Below are 18,675 nucleotides of genomic sequence, written 5' to 3'. Positions count from 1 at the left end.
AGACTCTATGTTTTGTTAAGTTCATTTTGGTATATGAATGGTTACATAATGAATAAACTTGTTTCAATTATTTTACATTAAACATGTGACAGAATTTATGACCTGACTAGGTATATATAAAAATGAGTTGCTGTTCGTTAGTATCGCTAAAACTCGAGAACGGCTGGACTGATTTGGCTAATTTTGGTCTTGAATTATTTATGGAAATCCAGAGAAGGTTTAAAAGATAGAAAGATAGATTTAAAAGATAGATAGAAAGATTAGATAAATATGAAAATTCTCGGAATTAAATAAAAATAACAATTTTGTTTTTCCTTTGACGGACGTCGGACGGATTATTTTTTTAGGTTTTAAGTTTATTTTATACAAAAGCTTAGGTCTGTTGTTTATCAATTGAGGCACTACAAAGTTTGCCGGGTCAGCTAGTCTTATGACAAATATGAAATAGGCCATGAACTCGTTTATCCACCTATGCAATAATTGACATTTATCAACGTCAGAAAAATTGACCGTTACTAGGAATTCGTAAATAGTTGTTGCGAGATTTTTAATTATATAAACTTGTATTTGTGTAAGTAATAAACGTATGTTAGACCACTATTTTTCTACCTCATCGTTGGCAGCTCCTCAGAGGCTATTTAATTACGCGCGGACTGGAGTCCAGTGTGCTTAGTGCGAGTTTTTTAACGTTGTCGATAGCGTAAAAGTTAGCTCATATTTGTATGGAATAGGATCGTTTGCCTACGTTTGCCGTTAGGGGCGCTGTTCCAACTGCATACAAAATTGGGTTAACTTTGACGCTATCGAGAACGTTAAAAAACTCGCACTAAGCAAACAGATCCATTCTACGTAAATAATACCGGAGCAAAATATGTTCTTGTATAAAGGACCAAGACGCTACTACTACTACTACTACAAGACGATCTGATCCGCATCCTTACAAAAGATGCCTTATGCTCTAAACACTCTAACTTTAAATCACCAAGACACAAGTCAGTGTCAACTTTGATACCGCAAATTGAATGAAGAACAGAAAATTGAACACAACATTACATACTATTTACCGCGTTCTAATATTGGCATACATTAATTGTTCATTAATTATTATCTGAAATCATTATTAATTAGAGTGCAGTTATTTCTAATGATTTCTTAATACTTTTAGCCATATTTAGCTTCTTGTAAACCAAACTTTATACTTTGCCACCGAAAACCACTCAAATCGCTATGAGACCGCCATCTGTTTGAAAAGCTCCAAAACTTTTCCTGTGGCCCTCTAGCTATTAGCAACGAGGCTTACTTCGTCGAAAACCTTCGGAATACTAATAGGTTGGAGAAAAAGTCTTTTCGCATTATGGGTTGTATGAACTTGTAATAAAATCTCTTTGGCTATTTGTATCTGCCTGGTTTTGGTATCGTTAAAAGTTAAACAAGATAATTCCAAATTCAAATTAGGAAAATGTGTGATTTTTATTTATTTTTGTACTGTCAAGATAAGTGAATCTAATGAAGAAACTCGATACATTTTAAAATTTTACTACAAAAATGGTAAATATGCAACGCAAGCCGCGAAAAAAAGTTGTGATAGACCTGTGAGAGTAAGTAGCACAAATTTGGTTTAAGCGTTTTCAATCCGGAATTTTTTATGTCAAAGATGCACGTCGCTCTGTTGGCCCTATTACGGATAAAATGGATGCCATTTTTTTTAAAGTTGAACAAGATCGGTATATCAGTAGTTACAACGTAGCTGAAGAACTGGGAATTGACCACGAAACAGATTTGGCGCATTTGAAAAAAACTGGGTACACAAAAAAGCTCGATATTTGGGTACCTCGCGAGCTCACTGAAAGAAACCTAATGAACCGTGTACTTATTTGTGATTCTTTATTACGACGTAATGAAACCGAACTATTTTTAAAGAAGCTGATAACTGGTGATGAAAAGTGGATCACGTATGACAAGAACGTCTGAAAAAGGTCGTGGTCAAAAGCCTTCACAGACTGTGGCGAAACCCGGGTTAACTCGCAACAAGGTGACGCTGTGTATGTGGTGAGATTGGAAGGGCATTATTCATTATGAGCTTAACAGCTAGCAGAGCTTAACCAGGCAGGACCATCGATTCTGAACTCTACTGCGAACAACTGATGAGATTAAAGCAAGAAGTTGAGAGAAAGTGGCCGGAATTATTCAACAGAAGGGGTGTGGTTTTTCATCATGACAACGCTAGACCTCACATGTCTTTAACCACTCAGCAAAAATTAGGAGAATTTGGCTGGGTGGTATTAATGCATCCGTCTTGACCTTGCGCCTTCAGATTTCCACTTGTTTCGGTCTCTTCAGAATTCTTTAGGCAGTGTCGGGTCAACATCACGAAAGGACTGCCAAAACCAATTGTCGCGGTATTTTGATCAGAAACTCCAAAATTTATATAGCAATGGGATCATGTCCCTACCTACAAGATGGTAAAAAGTTATCGAACAAAATGGTACATACATACTTTAATTAAATGTAAATAAACTATATTAAAAAATGTTGTAATTTTTTTTTAAAATGCGAAGAAACTTTTTTCCCAACCTATCATATACACAATTAAATCATACTGTCATATTTTATATTCATTTTATTTTTCCTAATTCAAGGTTCCAAGACCATATCGACGCTTGAAAGGCAAACATGACTAAGCGACAATGCGTGAACTTTAGAGTAGACTAATTTAAAGTTGAAATACCTGAAAACAAAATTTATTTTAACGAATTTAGCTGTAGTAGAATCTAGCTAGTAGCTATAGGATTGAAATGATTTTAATAGACCTAGAAATATATTTTTTTTGCGCATCGAATATGGTTATTGCCTATCATATATGAGTCGTCTATTATCAAAGACGGCAATCTGACTTTTGGACAATGATTGGTAAATCAGAAAAACGAATTATTGACTTTGTATTCCATTGGCAGTCACAAAACTCTTCGGAACGACATCTTAGATAAATAACAGGTTAACTATTAACCTTTATTTAATGCAGGTTTTGAACCGTATTCTTTGAAGGAGACGATTATATTCAAATCAATCTGTATTGACATATCAATAATTTTTTTTTGTCCAAATGCACAGATTGCCACCTTTGATAATAGACGACTCATATGTACAAAGCAGCTATTGTCGCTTAGTCACTTTTGTCTTTCAAGCGTCGTAATATTATCCTTAGAACAAACCAAAAGTAAAGAAAAAAAAATCGAAGCTATTGCACATCTTCACATGAGCCTCATTTCTAAGGATGGGTTGCATTTATTAGTCCCGGCAACCATTTGACATCAAATGGGCCGTGATATTATCGGCCAGGTCGTGTTCCTTATTTTAAAAAGGCTTTTTGAGGTATCCGGAGTCGACGGAAAAAAATATGCGATCGATTATCCGCTCGCTAAAAAAACCAAATGAAATGCCTCATGTCTTTGAGAAATTAAAAAAGGTTGAGGATAAAGATACGGATCGGCTTTATACATTAATTGATTTAAGAAAATTCAGTTTGAACGTGACCCTCAGCAATCAAGACAACGACAAAGCAGAAATCTGAAGAGTGCTCTTTCAATTCACTACCTAAGCTGTTCATTAATTATGAAATTCATAAACTATCAGATTTTTGATTGTGAATGAGACTACCATATCCCTAATATTATCTTATGAGGAAATAGCTTACGTCATTCTATTATTAAAAAGTTGTTGCGATATTTGTCAAGCCACATCGTGAGAGCCTTGACCTCATGAAACGCGCCTCGTGGTCTTGTATCCAAGCAAAATCAGAACTGCTAAATAAGCTTAAATTTGATCATCAAGAGTCAAGATTTGTAATAATAACAATTATTTAAATATTATTGTGTTTTTGTTGACATCGTCTAACAGAATATAATATATGGAAAACTAATTTTGTATTCACGGTAAAAATATAATATAAAGTAACTTAATACACTGTATGTGATTCATCACTCAAATCTTTTTTACTTTATTATTTATTTTATTTATTTATTTATGTACACACAGAAAAAAAGACATAGTACAGAGTAATAGGAAAATTATGTACAAAGGCACTTCATTCACACTTCTTTCATCTTTTGCGTCAATCTGTTGCAGAAGAAAATTGGTCCGTACTTATTTTAGTATAAAAACTATAAGGTATTTGAAAAAGAAAACACCCAATCCCATTCAATATTTATAATATATTTTCGTGAATCTCTTACATTGTGTATTTTTAAATAAATCCTTTATCAACGCACAACAAATACTTTAACACACATAATGAGAACACGTCTAATTGATTACATGTTTATGACACCAATAAGAATAAATGATTTTATATGAATATGAAAACATCTTTAAAATCATATTTTCTGATTATCATAATATTAGTTTTTCCTAAGAGAACGAAAGAAAAGCATAGTCTTGCATTCACTAAATTCTTCTAAGTAGTGCTACATTAAGCCCATCACTACGATATGCATCTTCGTTCATTAAGAAAAGAACCTCCACTCATCTAGATATTATACTTTCTACTTTATTTCGACATCGAAGCCTCTGAACTTTTAAATTTGATCTGTCATGTCATGTTAACTTCATTCGTTTTTAATTCAGTGACATGGGCTGACTGAGTATAATTAATTCTGAATGAATTGACTTTTGATTTGTGAATATTGATGAGTGCTAAATGTCAATTTTTTAAATAATCAAATTTTTGCTTAAAAAAACATCTTTTCTTGTTTTTGTATTATATGTTTTTTTTTTTAAATAGAACGATAAAAGTGTCCTCTGAAGCAATTTTGGTATGGTTCATACCTCCGCGCTTTTTATATTTATAAAAGCAATAAGTTAATATTAAAACGGTAAGTAAATACGTATATTTGTTTACATCTCATAACGAAGATTATCATAATTATGTTTATTAACTAATATTTTCTAGTAGGTATATAGTTAGACTCTAAAAATAATGTGCTCATGTCATCAACAAAATGTAATTTTTAACATGTATTGTCTAGTTCCTCTACAGATAAGGTCAAACACTAGCTTAAAAAACATTTAAACTATTATGTGTGACATCAAAAACAATTTTAAGCAAATACTCATACAATTTCTAACAAGCTTATGTAAGCAGTCGAGAGAACGATTTAAATCCAAACATTGTTCATTCCATTAACATACAAATTCCTAATATGCTGCCAAATTTTACTCGAATGTCTTCAAAAATATTGCAAAAAAACTATGTACGGTTTCCTATTTGCATGAGAAATACTCATCCTAAAGCATGAACTACATGGACATTAAGCAAATGGATCGATCATCAGTCGAACGATGACCACCACCGGATATAGACCTCCAACAAACTTCGACAACTGATCCTAATCTGTTCCTGTAACCATCGTGCGAACTAATACAACAATATCGACGATTGAAAGGTAAATGTGACTGCGACAATAACTGCTTTGTACATAAATGATAGGCAATAACCATATTCTATGCGCAAAAAAAAAAATTTCTAGGTCTATTAAAATCATTTCAATCCTACAGCTACTAGCTAGATTCTACTACAGCTAGATTCGTTAAAATAAATTTTGTTTTCAGGTATTTCAACTTTAAAGTAGTCTACTGTAAAGTTCACGCATTGCCGCTTAGTCACGTTTGCCTTTCAAGCGTCGATATATTTAAATATGATTACGAAGACGTCACACAAGTGACTTAAAAATTAATATTTTTTTCTTCTTAAGTAACAGCCTGAGATGAGACAACGATTAACTGAAACACTTTGACCATTCTTACGCTAATGTTCAAATAATAACACCTATAGTAAGATTTTAACGTAGCGTAGTAACAAGAATACAAAGAGAGTTTATATTATATAGGTAGATAATACTATACATTCATTTATACATCGGTTAACGTATTTACACATTCTAGATAATCAGTATATTTTTTTAAAGATTAGACACGTATTATTCCAATTTTTCTTGAGGCCGAGTAATCTTGCAATAAAGTTTTGTTCCTGTTAAATTTTGTCAACACTAGGTAACACGATTAATAAGATAGATTACATCAAAGTATAACAACAAACATCGATTAATATCAACTACTTAATAATCAAATGACGTTGTTCTAGTAAATACCGTCACTAAAACATCTAAATACATGTTGATTAGTAGCAAAAAGTAACAGAAGCATTCGTAATCCATAGACAAGAAGTATCAAAAACTAAACGAGGATAACAAGAATCAAAGTTTATAATCTCCGCCCAACAAAAATATATAGCTTAATACGGATTATTTTTCCTTCGATTTTAGAAAATTAAATATATTAATTATCTACTTTAAACATTATACTATTTGTTGCCATAAAAAAAAAAAGCTTTAATCTTAAGAGTTTTGCTGTTAGAGTTTATAAACTTTAATATTATGTTGTTCCTCAAATGATTCAATCTAAAACTATATATCAAAATCTTTTTGCGCAGTTTGAACATCTGGTTTAAGGTTTATTTTTCAAAATCAGCTTTGGTCCAAGATATTTTGAAGCTTTAGATTATAATATTCTCAAATAATTCATAATAGCATCGTATTTTTCTTGTTAAGTTACAATTTGTTTAGTTAAACAATTTTCGTGCAAATAAATATTTAAATGACGTAAATTGTCAGATCCCTACTCCAGCTCGCAGTATACACATATATAGCTAAGTAACATCTATAAGATAATAATACTATTACAATAATTTCATTTTAATAATACATAATTTTTAACAGCCAATCTATTTGGTTAATACATATAATTTTATTCAAGATTGACGTAACAGTATTTGAATAATTTATATTATAATTATATTGGTTGAAAATGTACTTAAAATTTTTAAAATCGTCTAAATTTACGTTACATTTGTTTGAAATATTTCAATGTAAATATCAAGAAACAAATAGTTATGTACTGATTTTGATAATATTCTGTTCATTATTAAATTGTTTAAGACGAAACTCCGTTTATAATAAATCAAATGAATCAGTAATTTTATCTTTTTCAGTGAATAATTTTATTAGCAGTTACAGTTAGGATTGTTGCTTCCTTGAGGCTGCTCCGTGAGACGCTGACCACGGGCTCCTCCGGCCAACATCGCTGGCTCCGAATCAAGACTTTCGGACATCTTGTCGCAGATTATATCAACTAGTCGCTCGAATACAGCCTAAACAAAAATTGTATTATCATTCACGAATCCCCATTAGTAAACTATTTATCACGGTTTCTATAATCATCGTTACGAATCTATTTTTTCTTAGTCATGTATTCAAATTATTAAGTAGCTAGGTTTGATCTTTAGAGGGAAGCAATTGATGTAATTAAAACAAAGCAGACCTTTTGTACCTTGACGATTATCATTTACGAATCCCCATTAGTAAGCTATTTATCACGATTGTCTATAATCAACGCTACGAATGTATTTTTTCTTAGTCATGTATTCAAATTATTAAGTGGCTAGGTTTGATCTTTAGACGGAAACAATTGATATAGTTAAAATAAAGCAGACATTTTGTACCTTGACGATTATCATTTACGAATCCCCATTAGTAAGCTATTTATCACGATTGTCTATAATCAACGCTACGAATGTATTTTTTCTTAGTCATGTATTCAAATTATTAAGTGGCTAGGTTTGATCTTTAGACGGAAACAATTGATATAGTTAAAATAAAGCAGACATTTTGTACCTTGACGATTATCATTTACGAATCCCCATTAGTAAACTATTTATCACGATTGTCTATATTCAACGTTATGAATCTATTTTTTTTTTAGTCATGTATTCAAATTATTAGGTGGCTAGGTTTGATATTTAGACGGAAGCAACTGATGTAATTAAAACAAAGCAGACATTTTGTACCTTGACGATTATCATTTACGAATCCCCATTAGTAAGCTATTTATCACGATTGTCTATAATCAACGCTACGAACCTATTTTTTCTTATTCATGTAATCAAATTATTAAGTGGCTAGGTTTGATCTTTAGACGGAAACAATTGATATAGTTAAAACAAAGCAGACGTTTTGTACCTTGACGTTTATATTTTCTTTTGCGCTTGTTTCATAAAACTCGACACCCAGTTGATCAGCCAACTGTCGTCCACGCTCCGCGCTAACTACACGTTCTTCTTCCATGTCACATTTGTTTCCGACGAGAATAACTTGAGCATTATCCCACGAATATGTCTTGATCTGGGTAACCCTAGTACATTATAATTTATTAATGTTAATCTTCTATACATATTCATATAAAAATGAATTGCTGTTCGTTAGTCTCGCTAAAACTCGAGAACGGCTGGACCGATTTGGCTAATTTTGGTCTTAAATTATTTGTGGAAGTCCAAAGAAGGCTTAAAAGGTAGACAAATATGAAAATGCTCGGAAATAAGTAAAAATAACAATTTTGTTTTCCCTTCGATGTGTCCCACGTCGGACGGATTCCTTTTGTTTGTTTTAAGTTTATTTTACACAAAAGTTTAGGTCTTTTATTTAACGATTGAAGCACTACGAAGTCTGCCGGGTCAGCTAGTATTATATATTTTAATGCTTTTGTATGCGTTTGGGTGTGGAGTTTGTCGGTTTATTTTATGCATCACTAGACATGCCCCTTGTAGTTTAACGACATAATGAAAAAATACGTACTAAACTTACGACCGGACAATCTACTGGACACCAAAAATTAATCGGAAATTCAAATGTACTTTAATGAAGTATTTACTGGTGGTAGGACCTCTTGTGAGTCCGCCTATTTCTGCCGTGAAACAGTAATGCGTTTTGGTTTGGAGAGTAACTATACCTATACTGAGACCTCAGAACTCATATCTCAATGTGGGTGGCGGCATTTACGATGTAGACGTTTATGGGCTCCGGTGACCACTTAACACCAGGTGGGCTGTGAGCTCGTCTACCCATCAAAGCATAAAAAAAATGTATTTATAATTCAGACTTCACATAACCAATAACAATCATGAAGTATATTTACATAAGTAAAAAATATTTTGTATGACTTTATATTAGTTTGGGCGTTAAATCTATTATATTTATCTTACAGATTCAGATGGAAAGAAAGTAAAACTTCAAAGCTTACCAGTCCTGTACGCTGTTGAAACTTTCTTCGTTAGTAATATCATACATCAGAATGAAGCCCATAGCACCTCGATAATAGGCAGTCGTGATGGTACGGTAGCGTTCCTGACCTGCAGTATCCTAGAAAAAGAAATATAACCTTATAACAAATTATCTTTTCGAGCATGGAGTGTATGTAGATAGATATTCATTAAATCACTGGAATTTATTTAAAAATAGCATAGTAAGTAGTACAACATTTCAATTTTTCCTTTTCGATATAACGTAAAAATATTATTCCCCTAACTTAACACCAAAATGTGTTGCGTCATTTAGACATATATTGTCGAAATCTATGAAATGTCTGATTTATTCAATTACGCACCCATATTTGCAATTTGACGCGCTTATCGTGCCGGAAAACCGTTTTCACTTTGAAGTCGATACCAACGGTAGACACAAAGGCTGAAGTGAAGGAATCGTCTGCATATCGGAAGAGGAAACTGAAAATGGGGCAAATGAGAAAAAATCAATACATTATGTATAAAATACAATTGGAAAACTTCACAAATTTATAACTCTATGAAATATTAATGGAATATCAATAAAATCTAATTAGAAAGTGAAATAATTAAATAAATGGTATGAACATAAACAATAATAACGAAAAAAAAGAAGGATGTAGATTTTGCTGTAAATATAAGGTGGAACAACTCGAATTTAAAATTCGAAAGTACCATTGTTTAAAACTCATCTACTGACCTTAAACCTATGTAATTGTCGTTTCTCTTTGAAATAAGGAGTCCTCTCTAAATAAACAGTTGTCATTTTATAAATGTTGTTGATGAAAATAGAAATAAACTATCAAAAGGGATACGTTTTCGAGTAGATCCTTGACAAGTTCTTACCTAGTTTTTCCTACTGAGCTGTTTCCTATGATCAACAGTTTGAACATGTAATCGAAGTTCTGATCCGCAGCATCTTTCTGCCATTTTGCTTCGCCAGTCATCTGCACACAATCAAAATCTCAGATATCAATAGGGAATATGTTTTTTTTTTTTTTATATTTATACCTGTGTTCACTAACCACCTCTTCATCAATTGTATTCATAATTTTGCATGACGTAGAATCCATTTTTTTATTCAGAGCCACCTAACAAATGCTCAAATAGTATCATACTGAAACTATTATTTCAAACGTTCAACAGTAAAATACAGTTTATGTACATACAAATTGTGTGTACATATAACGTTTTTAACATTAATCTAAACGCGACTCTATTATATGCTCCATACAACCTATCATTAAAACACAGCTATATTTGTTAAATGAGCTTTAATAATGCTCTTTGTTGCCCATACAAATAGAGTACAATTTTCTATATGTCTGTCGCTATCCCGTCAAAGTATATAAGTTGTTTTAGATAACGGAGCCTACGTCATTTCCTAAGCGATAGAGTGACGTTAAGTTGATTTTTCAATAACATTAATGACATTTTTCAATTTCCAGACGGAATAGCCTTAGCATTTAAATGAAGCCTTATTGACATAAACCTACAGAAATAAATTATGATTAGTTCATATTAAGTGTATAATCTATGATTAGTTCTAAAAGAGAAATATCGAGACAAAATCTCTTAAGCACAAACAGCAATTTTTATATTATATAAGTATAAAGTGCACCGTTCATTTTTTTCCGAGAGGATTAGAGCCCTGTGCAATAGATAGGTGGCTGTTTTTTTTAATGCTGTAGTTATCTGATTTACTTACAGTTGTGATCAATATCCCGTAGTTCTTTCATGTCAGATAAACTACAGAACTTGCGTGGGCGGAATCCGGATTGACTACATATAGGATTATGTTATTTTATTTATTGCTAATATACTAGTAATTACTAAAACATTTCGGATTAAATAGACTGATATGATTTCAGTTTATATTCATCTAAAAATTGCAGTTTTCGGGAAAAGCTAGATTTTTTTTTCTTTTGAAACGTTGCCCATTTTTAGGTGTGGGTTCTAATGGGGACACAAAAGCGCTTTTAGAAATATTGTACAATGGAATTTATGAGTGCAAGGTAATTTCGCTCGATGAAACTAAAACAAAATGATTGTGATTATTTCAAAAATATACTATACCTTTGAACAGTCTTCCTGTGTTTCCTAGTAAATGAGATGCAAAGAAGGCTATCGAAGGAACTGTTTAGCCTTTACAAATTAACCTCGAGAACTATCTTCGCCTTACAGTCGGCAAGGCTACAGGAAAGTACTTGCTTATCGATTTTCTTCACTGTCGCGGATCTCACAAGGCTATACACATTTAGCCCACTTTGAAATTTATATGGATGGGAAGTCAAGCAAACACGAATGCGTGCTGCGTAGATTTGTTACGAACAAATCAATCGATAATTCAGAAATGCTATTTCGTAACTTACTGTTTTATGTTGTATACTTTTGTTAAACTAACAAATTAAAGCAACCGCTCCATTGTCATGAGCAGCTTGTGTGCGTTTACTTGAAAAATGTTTTAACTAAATTATTTGAATATCCTTAGGGATGAGCAGTATTTCGCGTTCACAGCTGTTAAGCTCTAAATGTTCCCCCTTCTATGGTAACAGATGCGGGATGGAAATTCAAAATGGCGATAAGTTGCGCGCGCATTGTGTCCGCGCATCCTGTCAACACTGACGCAAACAAGGCTATTTTTTAAACATGAAACCTGGAATTTGAATTGCAACAGCATTACTACGTCAAGATCCACTCCAGATTCATATGAATTTCATATTGTTCCTACCATTAATCTGTTTTTAGACTTTTTTAGACCATTTTTTTAGACTACATAGAAAGTGTGTACAATTCATGTTGAGTTGCGATGATATTGAGCTGCTATTTTTAGAATAAGCATCTTGATCCTCAATGGCCATGAGACTTATCTCGTTCTCTGAATAAAGATTTGGGGAAAGATAATACAATTATGATTAAAAGACGTTACAGATCGATTATTTAACTTTATATTCTACATTGTTTAACAAATAACTCAAATTATCTAGATCAAATTCGATAATTATTAATTATATCAGAATTACTATTAATTTAATTTTAGTGTTTTTTCTTATATATTGTAATTAATTACCTTTCTTAATACTTTTTTAAAATACATCATCTAAATATTTATTTAAATTATTTAAACTATATTTTTGTTTAAGATTAAATTACTTTGTTAATGAATTTCTATTTTAAATGATTTCATATTACTTTTTTGACTATTTTGAAGTTATTTTGATTTGGTAATTTATAACTAGTACAAACAAAAAAATTACAATGGTTTTATCTTACACACACTAAAAAATTACGTAGTACATTCCAATGAATAAAAACTTAATACGAGATTCAATTTTCAGGGGTTTTAGTGAGTTTAAGCCTTGAACTTAACGTGACCCATTTACCTATATTTCACAACATTGAGTATGTGTTTCTACGAGCTTGCCTTTCCAGGAATCATTTTTGCTGTACGATCAAACCCGTGGGTTCGCGTGAAATACATTATACTCGTACATATTTGTTCTGGAATTAATACACCTTCTAAATGTTTTCAGAGTGGAGTGATATCGACCTCATGGTCAATGGTTAAATTGGTTAAATATATGTATGTGTATAATAAAAATCTTACATTTATATCCGTTATCTGGTACCTGTAACACAAGCTCTTTACGAACTTATCACGGGACCAGTTAAGGCGGCGTGTCTATAAAAAAAAAGCGCAATTAATATTCGTATGAAATACATTGTACATATTTCTTCTGGAATTAATACACCTTCTAAATGTTTTCAGAGTGCAGTGATATCGGCCAAATTGTCAAGCGCAATTTGAAAAGAATCCTTCACTACTGCTGCTGTAGGTAGACAGTTTCTTGGCAGCGTTTTAGTTGCTGATTTTTATGTGCAACGGGAACTTGACTAGGTGGACCTCAGGCGCCTCATAGACATAAATAAATATGTATAAGTAAAGCCGACTATAAGATTGTTGTACAAGTTTTGTACAAACTTTAATTTATTTTTTTATTTATTCCAACAAAATGCATTCAATGTGACCTGTAATTTTATGATATTGATGTGACAACGTCTTATAATTCGATGGAGCCGGCTGCACGCACGAAAAAACATGACTCATGCGGCGTTACCTCGCTCTGAGGCATTACATTTAGAGCTTGAAGTGCAAGCGAGAGCGCGCAACAAGCGACAAAGAGACACAATCGGCCTCCGCGTTCGGCAGCGTTCGACATCTGTCTCTCTCCTACTTGAGTGAGCGATGCATCCGCGTGGACAGCTGTTATACAATAATACATTTACATGTTTTCGTCAAGTATGAAGTTCAGTGAAAAGTGAATGTGGTGTCAATTGTCCATACAAAATATCTATCAAACAAATAAAATTAAAATTTTCTTCTGAAAAATGAAACCATTCCATCAGTATTTTCTTATGATGTTGTCACGTTCAACTATTGTCAGTAAATCGACTTTACAGACAACCGATTTTTATTATAAAACTTCATCGCTCGTATCTTAATTGACTAAATTACATTTGTAGAAATAGAATGACAAGGGCAATAATATATTACAGTCATTTAATCGATTATTCGTTGTAATAACACATGTTTCGACACAACCATGGCAGCACTATGTCTACTAAACTCGCTGATCGTATCGTAGCTATTATCGATTTTTGTTAAGGTCACTGTAATTTATTTTATGAAGTCATTTTCAGAATTGCGTTTATTCACAATACTGATATAGTCCACTTCGACAGTCAATGGTAAATGATTTATTCTTGATTATCTTATTATTTTAATTGGAACCAGTAAAATGGACATCGGACAAGAATGTTATTAGACTTTGAATAGCAAATATAATTAGTGAATGCCATTAATCGGTCCAAGATTACTATGCACTAGAATTTACGATCAAAACAAGTGAAATGCGATCACGCCTGTCTTTGAAGCACGTACCCGCGGCCTGGGAAAGAATAACAACATTACGTAATAAAAATCAAACCCGCACAATTTAGATTTTTTTATAGCTTAGACGGGTGGATGAACTCACGACCCACATGGCGCTAAGTGATTACCGGAGCTCATAGACAACAACTATAATGCCGAAAATCATCTTCAGGTATGATTTCTAAGGTTTCAGATAAACAGTACATTAGTATTACATTATTAAATTATACAGTAGCAAATTATATTTTTAGTGATTTGTTAAATACGTATTAGATTGGAATTAGACGTAGAAATAGAAAAATATGTACCTGCTTGCGGGATTTGAACACAGGAACAGTCGTATTGCTTGCTACGAATGCACCGGGCGACTTATACTTTAGGCCACGACGATTCTAAATTTTCATAATTACTGGTGATAGGGCATATTGCAAACCCACACCGGCAGGTGTACTGCTTCCGTCTTTTGTGGACGAGTTCAAGACCCACCTGGTGTCAAGTGGTTACTGGAGCTCATAGACATCTCCAACGTAAATGCTGCCCACCCACCTTGAAATATGAGTTCTAAGGTCTCGCTTTTAACAGTACAACGGTTGCCCCGCCCTTCAAACCGAAAAGCATTACTGCTTTACCGCAGGAATAGGCAGGTTGGTGGTACCTACCCGTGTAGACTTGTACGTGGTACTACGTGGTACCTCGGTAATGCGTTTCGGCTTGAAGGGTGGGGCAGCCGTTGTAACTATACTTGAGACCTTAGAACTTATATTTCAACGTGGGTGGCGCATTTACGTTGCAGATGTCTATGGGCTCCATTAACCACTTAACATCAGGTGGTTTGTGAGGTCGTTCACACAACTAAGCAATAAAAAAATATAAAAAAACATATTTTTGTTTTAACTCAGTCAGTTAACAGACACGAATCAAATTAAATTTGTAATTTAAAAAAACAGGTTTGTACCGTCCAGCAAGTCGATCAGGGAATATGTGCTGCCATTTGTGCGGAGTACGATTTTCATTTTTAAGCGAAGCATTAATAGTAGATTTCGTGAACACGTACTGTCAAGAGAAAGTAGCTTACTTAGGTTTATCTCCGCGTGTTTCGACAAGGCCGGAGGCCGTACTTCTGTTCATTTTTAGGAGTAGAATACGCGTGCCGAAAAAAAAATACGTCTTGTTTTTTATTAAACTTATTCCTTTCACCTTATCCTTGATCCTAAGTCGTTTTATGGAATGGCTTCCCACATTGACAAGCGACGAAAGAATTTTATACAAAAGCAAAAATAAAAACAATGTACCTATTGTACTGTGCTAATTTTAATTCTAATCTTATTCATGAATAAAACAATTTAAACAAGATCAAAGCATCTTAAGTTCAGATTTTTTTAACTATTGAACAAAATGAAAAAAAGTATAACAGTGACACCTCGTGTAATGTAAAAGAACTAGCTGCACAAAGGTTCACGACTGGTCAAAACCGCTGTTTTTTTTTCAATTGTTTTATATTGTAATGCATAGATGTCGTTCTATGAAGCACTGTAAAAATATTGCAGTTAATTGTGAGATTTTCAATGTGACTTTTAATCGACCCAAATAGGGCAAAGCAAAGCCGCCGTCGCCCGAAGCGTGTCTTGCGGGATCCCCCGGATCCGCTATCGGTGTTGGCTCTTGAAGCGCTGGTTACCGTCCTCATCGAACTCATCAAGCGAACTAGGCTATAGACACAGCCCACTGAGTTTCTGGCTGGATCTTCTAGTGATTCCGATCCGGTGGTAGATACTGCCAAGCACTGCCCTAACTAGAGCTAGTGTTAGCAAATTTTCACAGGTTGAGTCTTTGAGATCACCTACCCGTCGACGCCTAGCTGGAATAGCCTGTTAGCAAACAGTGAATAGGTAGGAAAAAACAAATCGGCCCGAAGTTTGATCCGAACCCAAGAATCTGATAATTAGTCGGCTTTTTTCGTGATAAATGTATATTTCTAGCATAAGTCACGCGAACTAAAATACAAATAAAACTTTCAAATGGAGACACAAATAATAATTACTATAAGCAATTCCTTATCATCGAAAATATAGCGTGTTTCACGGTGCTGAATTACGAATATGTCGCGGATGAATTCACGGTGCATGTCTGATGTCCAATAAATAAATTTGATTCAGTAGTCATTCAGTTGTAATTAGGTATCATAGCTCGCCTATAGTCGGTCTATAAGCCCACCAGTCGCTGCGAGCTCTATGGAGCTAATGTTATCATTGCAAAGTGTAAAAGTATTTTTGTCCAGGATTAAATCTAGCATAAACTAGACTGCTTTCCTTGGACAAATTTCTTGCATTTTCCTCCTCCAGCTATATTTTTTTGGAAGGAAGGTTTTTCCTGTTTCACCTGGACAAATGGGCAAGTCTTAGCCAGGAGCGGTGGGATTTGCTAACAGCGCCACCGAAGGAGACCTAACAGCTCATGTAGGTACAAATGCTTCGCGAATGCATCTACCACCAGATCGCGACCCGCTGAGAAGATCTGGCGAGGAACTCAGCGGGTTAGGTTTCACGTCGACCTCTTTGGCGAGTTAAGCAAGTACGGTTACCAAGGTCCCAACTCTGCCCCTAGTGCTAAAGCAGCAGGCGTCTAATAATAGAGGATGTTATGAAATAAAAAACCCGTCCTACGAGACAGTTTATTCCACCCGTCCCTTTTTTCTTCTTTATATTACTTTGCGTGCGAAACATGATTTAATAATCACTGCTAGTGAATAATAATATATATTTTTCATGCTACCACGCAACAAATCTCTACCACTTGTCTCCTCTCAATTAATAGGAAGGGGTTCCGTAACACCCAACAAACATATTTCTAAGGTAGTTGAAAACTTAAACAATATTTCAAACTTACGTATAGTTTCTGGAACTCTATCATAATTGAACAAGTTTCCAATGTAATTAAAGGTTACATTACACGATCGGCTAAGAGCCGAAACTTCGAGTTTACTAACAATTAGTAATGCACCGAAAAGTTTCATGTAAACATTAATGTTAATTCTAATTTAATGTAACGATCGAACGTCTTATATTGTGGTCATTACATTATTTCCTTTTAATACTGTATAAACTATATATGTACTGTATACATACTGTATATATGTATATGTGATTTGTGTATATATGTATATTTTTTTTGTGTATTTATTTGTAATTATATTATATTTAATATAAATTTCATTGCACCTACCACGATTTACTCTGCACTACCTTTGGTTGACTGGTAGGGAATGCCCTAGGCATTAAGTCCGCCAATGCAAATTTTATATGAAGTGTAATAAATAAATAAATAAAAAATATCCAACGCATCGAATGCTTTACAATTTTCGTGGTTACGGACGACTGATTTAATATCTTTAATTATTTCTACGACTCGCAAAAACATAAGAAAGTAACTATTACATTATTATTTGTAACATATTTATGAAGATAAATACAATAAAATTATTAATCCTAATAATCAGAGAAAGCAGTGAGAATGTGTGGTCGCATTGCACAGACTATAAAGATTTACAAACAATGCGCTAATAAAACATAACTTTTCTCATGAACACAGTGCACTGAGTTTCTCGCCTGATCTCCTCAATGAGTCGCGATTCTGAACCAGTGGTAGATTCTGTGAAGCAGGAAGCTCCTACTAGGATAATTTTTAGCAAAAACTGTCAGGTTGAATGCGTGAGCTCCTGTCCTATGACCTACCTGTCCGTGCCTAGCTGGAATAGCCTCTTAGGCTACCAGCGAATAGGTAGGGGGAAATGTACATCAATAGGGGTATATACCGGCAAAGACGGGACTTTCGGCGCGTACTGCGGTACCGTAAGTTTCGTCTAGTCGGTGTGGTGGAGCTCGATGGGGCTTAGTCGGTAGCCGGTTCTGCGGAGCAAGTGCCTCGCGCGCCTTTTTCAAGGCGTAGTCTCCTGTGAGAAATTGGGAGAGGTGGAGGACTTTGGTCCTTCTCTTCGCCCCTTCTTGCTCTCAGGAGGCGCTAGAGTTCGACATAACCCGGTCCGTTACCCCCTCGACCGGGTAAATGTATCCGTAAATGGATTCCCCAAGGTTAAAAAAAAGGGGGGAAAAAAGTAACTTTTTAACGATTTCATGTTTTACCACTTTAACTTGACTTAACAGAATATAATCGAAAATAAATACAGCCTTAGTCAAGCTCAACAATAAAGTGACTCCACCGTTCAATAAATTAAACAAGAAATGTTAAGCCAGAAATCGCACTAGATAAACTTAGTTAACTGGAAGCCTTGAAGCGTTCCACTTTGAAATACTAGACCATATTCAGCCGAGATTCCATTCACGATCAATGATTTGTATTGTGATTTATCAAATTGGTATGTCCTTTCAAGTTCCATTAATGAAATCACTGGGCATTATTGGATTTCGTGATTATCCAACCGAGGGACAACATATGTACCTACAGTTCAAATAAGATATCGATACATCGATTTATTTACAATATTTTTAAGTGGCGCCTTTGTCAATAAGTATTTACCCTTTGAGGTTAATAAATATGAGCGATTAATACAAAACCA

The 18,675-nt window shown here is 33.9% G+C and overlaps 1 protein-coding gene and 1 long non-coding RNA gene across 6 annotated transcripts; one reads left to right on the top strand and one right to left on the bottom strand.

Moving 5' to 3' along the window:
- Positions 1-4,191: 4,191 nt before the first annotated feature.
- Positions 4,192-11,792, bottom strand: Rab3 (ras-related GTP-binding protein Rab3). Of its 5 annotated transcripts, none has more exons than XM_012695264.4 (6): positions 11,246-11,792; positions 10,016-10,116; positions 9,493-9,610; positions 9,130-9,248; positions 8,073-8,244; positions 4,192-7,204 (listed from the first exon to the last, which is right to left on the bottom strand). In XM_012695264.4, the coding sequence occupies exons 2-6, from the start codon at positions 10,114-10,116 to the stop codon at positions 7,058-7,060; spliced, it is 657 nt and encodes a 218-aa protein (XP_012550718.1). In that variant the 5' UTR covers positions 11,246-11,792; the 3' UTR covers positions 4,192-7,057. The 5 variants fall into 5 exon arrangements, with proteins under 5 accessions (XP_012550718.1, XP_037874640.1, XP_037874641.1 ...); XM_038018712.2 differs by lacking the exon at positions 11,246-11,792 and adding an exon at positions 10,195-10,354; XM_038018713.2 differs by lacking the exon at positions 11,246-11,792 and adding an exon at positions 10,198-10,344.
- Positions 4,730-9,981, top strand: LOC134200970 (uncharacterized). Its single transcript, XR_009976107.1, has 2 exons — positions 4,730-4,871; positions 9,094-9,981. It is a non-coding gene; the product is annotated as an uncharacterized LOC134200970 (long non-coding RNA).
- Positions 11,793-18,675: the final 6,883 nt, after the last annotated feature.

The sequence above is a fragment of the Bombyx mori genome, chromosome 22 (assembly GCF_030269925.1).
Source record: "Bombyx mori chromosome 22, ASM3026992v2".
Lineage (NCBI taxonomy): Eukaryota > Metazoa > Arthropoda > Insecta > Lepidoptera > Bombycidae > Bombyx > Bombyx mori.
This window is presented reverse-complemented; position numbering and strand designations above follow the sequence as displayed.

Excerpts from the sequence above, each read along its gene's own strand:
- Rab3 (XM_038018712.2), bottom strand. The coding sequence starts at position 10,242 with ATGGATTCTACGTCATGCAAAATTATGAATACAATTGATGAAGAGGTG. Across the intron at positions 9,249-9,492 it reads GCGTCAAATTGCAAATATGG|GATACTGCAGGTCAGGAACG; the intron begins GTGCGTAATTGA and ends TTCTTTTTCTAG. Across the intron at positions 8,245-9,129 it reads TTCAACAGCGTACAGGACTG|GGTTACCCAGATCAAGACAT; the intron begins GTAAGCTTTGAA and ends ATAATGTACTAG.